General features: G+C 40.3%; 1 protein-coding gene across 2 annotated transcripts in view; it reads right to left on the bottom strand.

Annotated features, from left to right (window-relative positions):
• Nucleotides 1–905: 905 nt before the first annotated feature.
• The window catches only part of LOC129707394 (uncharacterized), a 46,841-nt gene continuing 38,036 nt past the window's right edge, over nt 906–9,710 (bottom strand). The window contains exons 6-8 of one of the 2 annotated variants that reach the window (XM_055652397.1): nt 8,038–8,082; nt 2,362–2,463; nt 906–1,211 (exon numbers count right to left, since the gene is read on the bottom strand). In XM_055652397.1, coding sequence (XP_055508372.1) covers nt 1,155–1,211; nt 2,362–2,463; nt 8,038–8,082 — 204 coding nt within the window. In that variant the 3' untranslated portion in view covers nt 906–1,154. The remainder of the gene's footprint in view (nt 1,212–2,361; nt 2,464–8,037; nt 8,083–9,710) is intronic. The other variant, XM_055652395.1, reaches the window with a different exon arrangement.

Below are 9,710 nucleotides of genomic sequence, written 5' to 3'. Positions count from 1 at the left end.
GCGCCGCTGGGGGGTGGGAAAAGAGTCCCTTTCACAGTGTGTGGGGAGTCTGGCCCGGGGTTAAGTTGCGGGGAGGGCAGGAGCGTTGAGAAGGAGGGGGTCGGGGATCATGCCAGCAACTCACTTGCCGCGACGCTCCGGTCGCGGAGCCATCGCATTGTGGCCGGGGGGGAGAAGTAGTCCGGGTGGCTGCGAGCGGCCGCCACCTCAGCGCCTTCTGCTGGCCGGCTCACTACTGGCAGTGCTCTCCGGCTGAAAACCTCTCTCCTGCCGCTCGCCGGCCTCGCCAATGTCAGCAGCTTTCCGCAAATCCTTAAATTCCGACACCGCGATCAAGGGACCAATTGTGGTTACTCAGCCAGAGGTGAGCGGGCCGGAGTTGAGCACTGCCAGAAGTTAGCGGGCCGGCAGGCCCCGAGGACCCGGCGGACGGTTCCGCTGTCCGGTCCTGGCGGCCGCTCACAGCCACCCGAGCTGCTTCCCTCCCCGGCCACAATGCGGTGGCTCCACGCCTGGAGCACCGCGGCCCCCTCCTTCTCAACATTGCTGCCCTCCCCGCAAATTTACCGCTGGCCACACTCACCACACGCTGTGAAAGGAACTCTCCCCCCAATTGGTCCCTTGAACTAGTATTGTCATTCAATAAGATCACAACTGATTCAACGTCCCAGTGTGCTCCCGTTTTTCCCACCATCTCTCCACCTGCCATCACCCTCCACCCCGCACCCATTCAGTAATTCAGAATGAAGGAGATTTGGGAAAATTGAATTGTTACTTTCCTTATTTTAATTTTTTTGAGTGTGAGAAATTCTATGTCCCACCAGCCTTCTTTCAAAATTTAGCAACTCAAAATGGGGGTGCCTCTTCATTGCCGGGAAATACGTTACTTTATTAAGAGATATGGCTTTTGAAGACTTTATAAAAATCGACTGACAGCTTATGGAGAGGAGAACAATCTGCGCATGCGCCGTTTAAGATTTTTTAAAAGCCGACTGACTACCTACCCTGAGTAATTACTCACAGCACGTGCCTGTTGTCAGCATTGTCAGATCATCTAACTTTTTGTGCAAATGTTATTGATATTGAATAGCCCAATATGGAATGAGCCTAACATGTATTGAACAAGTTTTAAATACTGCACATTTAAATTGTATTCAAAGATAAAAATAAAACCTGGAAGTGACAAGAATCATACTTACAGATGTGAAGTCCTTCAGAATTTCATGGAAGTTTACATGGAAGAGAAACATTTTTAATGCATTTTCTTGGAGCTTTTACAGAACCGACAAAGAACAGATTTTTAATAACATGAAATTATCTTAATTACATTGCATAATACATCCAATAGATGGTGAATTTGCATGTTAATCCTGATGAGCCAGATTTCCTTTTGAAATTCAGAATTTTTTCAATTCAGAATTTCCATGCTTTCTTTCAATCAATAAAAAAAAATCTGCATTTTATTTCCACAAAGGCCTCCTCTAGAACCCGTGGAGGTGGACTCCACCAGAAACTGACCGCCAAGGAGTTGGAGCAAATTTTTTTTTGTAAGCTATGAATTAGTTGCGGTCTGATCTACCACTTCGAGTGAAATTATTTCATTATTTATAAAGGCAATAATTCAGGTATGCACAAGATAAACAGCTCTCACTGGAAACTCCAATCACAGTTCCTGATTACTTGATTAGAATTGATATTTGTGCCAAATGTTACATTAAATACTTAGTAAAACTAATATGCGTGGCGAATAGGTGCAACTCTTAAGAGTAAGTAGCCCCGCCTGCTGTTAATATTTGCAATACTTACTTGAGTGGCCCAAAATTTTAGCCTTTAACTTTTTTTGATTATTCGGAAATATTTGTAATATAACTGTGATGCCTGAGAGACCCATACCCTTTCAATGGCATAAGTTGTTACCTATCTGTTACTTAAGTTACAAGCAACTGCACACTAGGGGTTTAAATTCCTGATACCTGGGGAATTGCCCTGAATATAGAGCAATTACAGGAAACTAGAAACTCCAAGTGTGGAGTAATAACTGAAGACTGAACACTTCAGTAAGAAAATTTAGTTTCTGCATATATGAATCAGATAACTCAAGTGTGCAGGCCATAGTGTGCAGTTTAAATTTATTTGATCAATATTGATTGGAAAAGTTGGCAGAATATTACTCTCCCAGGTCAGGTCTTAATGCAGCAGTTTTAACTTAAAGTCTATGCTAAAAAAATGCTTGAATTAAGCTTCTTTTAAATTAATGCACCAAGAAACTATTGCATTTATCTTCTTTTTTTTAAACTATTATATTTTGGTTGCATTTATTTCTCCATGTAATTTTTCAGTATCACATGTGGCAATTGTTACCTTTTTCATTGCCAGAGATGGATCCTGCCTGAGAAGATCACTCAAAGCGGCTAAATGTCCAATGGCAGCACACTTCAGCCACTCCTTCTCCAAAGGATCCAACTTTAGGAAACAGAAGATTGAGAGTTGTCCATTAAACAAATACATTTTCATTTAACAATAGGTTTACTTTCTGTACAGGTTTTCCATTGTTCGGTCCTAAGGGACAATAGGTCAGAGTCATCCAATTATCAGGTATGGTGATAAAAAACATGGTGTGGTAAACATATATAATTCCATTTCCAGCACAAGTTAGAACTTTGCAAATGAAAAATCTTATGGGATGCAATCGAATAACAACTAGGATATATAGAATCATCCTCTCTTCAAAAGGTCACATCTTTTAATATGTTACAATAAATTACCTAGTTTCTTGCAGCTGGTCTTACCTGATCAGAAACATAACATTTTGTAGAGAGAAATCCTGCAAAGTCTATTCTTGATTCCCATTGTAAATGTAAAGCAAGTTCAGTTACACCCATCTTTTATTACTACCAATAAGTGCAAATTTGAATATACAATTAAAACAAATAATCAATGTCAACACAAAGTTCACAAAATACAACTTCAACTTAAGTATTCGTTTGCTATGTCGCTCTTCAAGGGAGATGCTAAATGCATTTTGTTGTCTCTGTACTGTACACTGACAATGACAATTAAAATTGAATCTGAATCTGAAGTATTCACTGTATTTTATCTGCAAGTCCCTTATGATGAATCTAAACAATTACATCCAATTCACAATGACAGTAATTCCACACCACAAACCAGCTTCAATTACATCTACGACATATGGATTGAATGGGGGAGAGATGTGTCTAGGCTGAAAGCAATTACTAACAACATAAAATAAACTGGTTTCTATGTGTGTTTGATATCTTCAGAGAATAAACAGAATCCTTATAAACAGTAACAGAAATGTCAAGGAGCCCTTGGTACGTTCTGAGGCAAACAAATATTTATTACACTGGTAAAAAATTAGCATGCGCTAATGGAAGATGCGCTATTGAAGTCTAAACAAATTGTACTCCGCTTCCAAAATTCAGTTTTATGGAAGTTAGTGGGATGAACATTGCTGGTTGGAGTTAGTCTGAAACTATGCACTGCCATGTGAGGAAATCTGAGATTACTGATTGACAGATAGAAATGCCTGAAGAAGGGTCTCGACCAGAAACGTCGCCTATTCCTTCTCTCCATAGATGCTGCCTCACCTGTTGAGTTCCTCCAACATTATTGTCTACCTTTGATTTTCCCAGCATCTGTAGTTCTTTCTTAAATGAAATGCAACCTTGCTGGGATCCAACACTATACTAGGTATATCACCTCTTCAATCTTAAATTGAATCTAACATTCAAAGTTAATTCCAGGGATGGCGGGACTGTCATATGGTGAGAGAATGGAGCAGCTGGGCATGTACACTCTGGAGTTTAGAAGGATGAGAGGATATCTCATTGAAACATACAAGATAGTTAAGGGCTTGGGCACACTAGAGGCAGGAAACATGTTCCCGATGTTGGGGGAGTCCAGAACCAGGGGCTACAGTTTAAGAATAAGGAGTAAGCCATTTAGAACGGAGACGAGGAAACACTTTTTCTCACAGAGAGTGGTGAGTGTGGAATTCTCTGCCTCGGAGCACGGTGGAGGCAAGTTCCCTGGATGCTTTCTAGAGAGAGCTAGATAGGGCTCTTAAAAATAGCGGAGTCAGGGGATATGGGGAGAAGGCAGGAACGGGGTACTGATTGGGGAAGATCAGCCATGATCACATTGAATGGCGGTGCTGGCTCAAAGGGCCAAATGGCCTACTCCTGCACCCATTGTCTATTGACATACTTGGCATATATTTATAGACCCATTGATTTTGATCAAAATCTGTCTACTAGAAAGCAAAAGGGTAGGTAGTCTAAAGTCACACAACTTGGTTTATATTTTAATTAATTCCTTAGATGGTTCTGAAGACCCAGGACATTTAAACACTTAAAAACCTTTTAACAGCTTTAACAGAGAGTAGCTCATCTCCAAGTTTCCCTTCAGATAAGTTGATCAGGGGCATTCTGAGCACTTGACATTCACAACCCTACCCGAGGTTTAATTAGGGTCTCGGAGAACAACCGCTCACTTACTCCAGGTCAGACAAGTACAGATGGATAGAAAACATGGACAGTGGCCAGGGCATGTTTACTTCAGGCTGCTATCACCACAACCCAACATTGAGTGCTGGAATAACTTAGCAGGTCAGGCAGCATCTCTGGAGAACATGGCTAGGGTGACGTTTCAGATCAAGACTTTTCCATCGGCGCAGTCTTGGTGGGCCAGAGGACCTGTTTCCGCGCTGTATCTCTAAAGTCTAAAGATAGAAGCTTATGGGGGAAACATGACAGTGCAGACTGTATGAGGAATATTTCACTTTTAACACAACTTTTAGCACAAGATAAAGTCCAGTAAAGCCAGATTAAGGATAGACCTTGGGTCTATAATGAGATAGATAGTAGCTCAAGACCGCTCTCTAGCTCAGTTGCCTGACGGGAAGAAACTGTCCCTGAATCTGGAGCTATGTTTTCACACTTCTGTACCTCTTGCCTGATGGGAGAGGGGAGAAGAGGAAGTGAGAATCATCCTTGATTATGCAGGTGTCCTTGCAGAGGCAGTATGCCGAGGTTAGACTGGAATTTGATTCTTCAAAATAAAGGCTTATAGGAACGATTTGACCTAAATAGATTTAGAAGTTGTGGCCATTAACACACGTTTCAAGGACCAGAGGTACTGATGCAATATCATTGCCAAAAGACACAAGGAAAAATTATTTAAAAAAACACCCAGGTTGTTGTAGCTTGTGGAACTCAAGACCTATAGTGATGGTGAAAACAAAATGGGCACTTTCAAAAACAAACTGAATAGACACTTATTGGGAAAGAGCAGGAAAGAAAATTAAAAGCAGGAACAAATTCAATGCACCAAATGGCATTCTTATGTAAAAACTAATAGTTGGGTAATCAAGGGGTGCAGGCTTCTGTCTGAAAAACTGAGTGATGCCCACAGATTTGACCAGCTATGATCTTAGTGAACGGCTGAGCAGCCACAAGTTCATTGTAAACCTTTTTAAACTAACATTCTTAACATTTAAACTAACAGAACAAAAATCTTCATTGAATAATATATCTGTATCAGGAAGGAGAATATAGTAAATAGAATTACATTTGTAGTTTATTACAAATCTTTGTACAAAATCATTTGCAATCATTCAAATCTGTCAACTATTATCTGTCAATATGAATTATTTCATTTGAATTATAACAAATTGAAACACTGATAAAAACAAGTCTGGAAAATAATAGTTATTAAAATATAGATCTTTGGCAATATCCCAGTCAGATCTAGGCTGTATCTGTCTGATAGATGATTACACAACATTATTACTGGCAGAGTTAAAGTATTAAGGCTAGTTTTTGATGTGCCCAGTAATAAGATCTAATTTGCTGATCATTTTCTGCAATCACAGTTGCTTTAATGTCACCACTTTAGTGTAATTACTTGTTGGAATAATACACAGTGCACATCCATAAGACGGCTTTACACATTCCTAGAATAAAATTCACTTAGTATCAAGGGATTACGCACTGCTTATTCACTGCATCCCTTCCAATGAAGAGTGACCCAAGGCAAATAAAAACAGATCCTGACAGACTATTTAACTGGGCTTAAGCTTTCATGATGGATGATCTCTCAACAACTGCAATCACTCAAATCTGGCATTTACTGTTGGAAATATGCTTCACAATCGATGTAATAAATTAATATTTCCAAAACTACCTTAATAAAAGCAACTACAGCAGTCCATTATTTGTATCAAAATTTTGTGATACCACTGTCCATCTGTCTGCATACTTCTATAACTGAGTGAATGGTCTAGATCACCTTTAATAAACATCCCAACATACCCTAACTTGCACTGAAATATCTCCTTCCATTCCTTTTTAAGTGTTCTCAGATGTTTACAATATAGCATACATCACTTGCTTAGTTTCTTACATTTATAAAGCTCTGCAGACTGAATAAAATTACACCTAAATATTTCAGTGGACTTAACACAACATACTGAGGGTAGATGTGTTAAAATTGTAAATTAATAACAGAGATAATTATAGAGGACAAAGGGTTTGCAGAGATCATGTATATTCACACAATTTCCAGCTAATGCAGAAAGGTGGCAGTCTGTTGAGGCTCCAACAGATCCTTCAAGTGGAAGAGATCACAGGTGGTGCCACTTTCATGTAGCTGGCTACTACCTGATGGGACTGAAGGTTGATAAATCCCCGGGGCCTGGTGGTCTGCATCCCAGAGTACTTAAGGAAGTAGCTCTAGAAATCGTGGATGCATTGGTGATAATTTTCCAATGTTCTATAGACTCAGGATCAGTTCCTGTGGATTGGAGGATTGCTAATGTTATCCCACTTTTTAAGAAAGGCGGGAGAGAGAAAATAGGGAATTATAGACCAGTTAGCCTTACATCGGTGGTGGGGAAGATGCTGGAGTCAATTATAAAAGATGAAATAGCCGCACATTTGGTTAGTGGTGGGCTTCTTTGGCATGCCAGTCCCTTTGCGATTAGTAAGCTCACCAGTGCCCTCTTTCTTCTTAACAATGTTCCAAACAGTTGATTTTGGTGAGCCTTAGGTTTGGCTGATGCCTCTAACAGTTTTATTCCTGTTTCTCACTCATAATAACATGCTTCTGAGCTTCATTGGCACAACTTTGGTCCTCATGTTGATAAACAGCAATAAAAGTTTCCAAAGGTGATGGAAAGATTGGAGGAAAGACTAGGTGCTGAGAACTCTCTTATGCGTGCATTATGGAGGCAATCAAACACACCTGAGCAATTACCAACACCTGTGAAGCCATGTGTCCCACACATTATGGTGCCCTGAAATGGAGGGACTATGTATAAACACTGCTGTAATTTCTACACGGTGAAATCAAAATGTACAAAAATGGCCTTTAATAAAATCTGACAATGTATACTTTAACCATATGTGATTTTTTTTCTATTACAAATCTTAAATTGTGGAGTACAGAGGCAAATAAATAAATGATGGGTCTTTGTCCCAAACATTATGGAGGCCACTGTAGCACAATTTGTACACCAGTTGGGTAATAATCCAGTGATTATATCCCCTAAGGTCCTGCTTAAATTGGCGTCATGGCATATATTCCAAATAGGATCTCTAGCCCACTCCATGCTGCATTATTAAATCAAAGTGTGATGCAGGCCTCAATTGTTCAGGATTACACAGCGCATTGTGCTGTTGCTGAGACATGAGAGGGTGATTGTAGACCACATAAAATGATGGAATGAAGATGCAGATCAGTTTTGATTTAATGGCAGACATCTGAGATGCTGAGTGGTTTACTCCTGTTGCAATGTTCATACTTTTTTGAAGTATATTATGAGAGCCTCATGAGAGAAAATTGGATTAGAACATGCATCACAAAAGAAAATAAGACAAAAAGCAGATGTGGGGCTGGAGGATCAGAAAAGGCAGCGAAAAGACAAAACACAAAAGACAAAACCATTAGTTAAACCCAATAAGGAATTCAAGAGAAACATCACTATCTAAAGAATACTTAAAATTTGGAACTTACTTCCAATGGGGTGACGGAGACAAACGACAAATGCCCTTGAAATGACTAAATAATTAAAGTAAAAAACAGAAGGATAGTGTAACAAGGCTAGATGAAGAGACAGTATGAAACAAACATTAATGAAAATACAATATCATTGCAACAACTGCCAAGTAAAGAAATCTAAGCAACATGGAAAGTATTTAACAGATGAAGATAAAATGAATAAAGAAAAATTCAAACAGATTACATCACCGATGTGAAATAAAAAATCTTGACATAGGAGTACTTCATTGAAAACCTCTTCATAATAGCAAATTCTTACTGAAGTAACATAGTTTTTCAATATTGGTTTTGTCTATCATTGATAGAAGAGACAATTACATTAATTGAAAAAAACAAATTGTGCAATAGCCTACAGTTCTAATATTGGAGAACACCAAATGTATGTATATATAATTTGAAATATCCAGCAATGTTTCAAAGCTAAGCAGTTTAAGGCAATGAAAATAGCATTAAAAACTGGTAAATGATGTCACTAATTGGCAGATTAACGAACATAAGCAATATGATCAAATTGCCAACTGCATTCAGCATTACAAATTGGGCCAGATTTTATAGACTAATGCCACTTGTTGTTTTATACTTGTAACTAATGAAACAATTTCAGGTGAGGAGTCGAAGCAGAATGAAAGAAAATAAACCAGTTCCACGACTGGTTTTGCTGATGTTTGGTGTCGCATTGAGAAATACCAAATACAGGTCAGCAGCTGTGTTTGCAGAGTATGCACAAATCAAATCGGCTGCAGGTATTTAAGGCATGAGCATCCTTTTAACAATGCCATGTGTTAAATATTCTGAATCAATCTTTCTCACATTGGATTCATTTGAATTTTGGGCTGTGGTGGGATGTTCAAATTGTTGTAATTTGACTATTTCTTTCCAGCTTTGATTTTGCCCATTTATTTTTCTCTAAAGGGCCTGTCCCACTTACGTGTCCATGGCACGCAAATTACGCGACCTCATGGTCACGTTGAGCCGAGACGGTCCTGCGAAGGTCGGGTGCGATTACATGTGTACGCACAGCCGTCTGGAGCGTGTGACGTCATTTGAAGATGGACACAAAGCTGGAGTAACTCAGCGGGACCGGCAGCATCTCTGGAGAGAAGCAATGGATGGCGTTTCATGTCGAGACTCTTCTTCAGTATGAAAAGGGTCTTGACCGGAAACATCACCCATTCCTTCTCTCCAGAGATGCTGCCGGTCCTGCTGAGTTACTCCAGCATTTTGTGTCTATCTTCAATTTTCTTGGCCCCGCTCTGGGAGTAGGAGTGGGGACGGATCCGTATCAGCCGTGAGCCCCTGGCCGAGTTTGGCGATCGTGTGCCTGCTTCTGCTGCTGTTGAAGGTGAGACGTTGCGTCGCACCAGGGTCTTGGGCCTGTCCCACTTTGGCTGTCAGTTCCATGACAGGGCATTGGCGCACGAAGATTTCGTTCACTACAAAAAGTTCGGAGCCCCGCGCGATATCGTGCACAACTCAATATCCCTCCACTCTTCTAAGTGGGACTGGCCCCGCACGGCCATAGATGCCCGTGCGTCTCAACGCGACCACGAGGTCGCGTAATTTGTGTGCCAAGGACACGTAAGTGGGACAGGCCCTTAAAGCTTTAACACTGAATGTATTTTCTTTAT

This window comes from Leucoraja erinacea, chromosome 21 (genome assembly GCF_028641065.1).
Source record: "Leucoraja erinacea ecotype New England chromosome 21, Leri_hhj_1, whole genome shotgun sequence".
Lineage (NCBI taxonomy): Eukaryota > Metazoa > Chordata > Chondrichthyes > Rajiformes > Rajidae > Leucoraja > Leucoraja erinaceus.
Note: the sequence above shows the minus strand (reverse complement) of the source record. Positions and strands in the feature narration are given on the sequence as shown.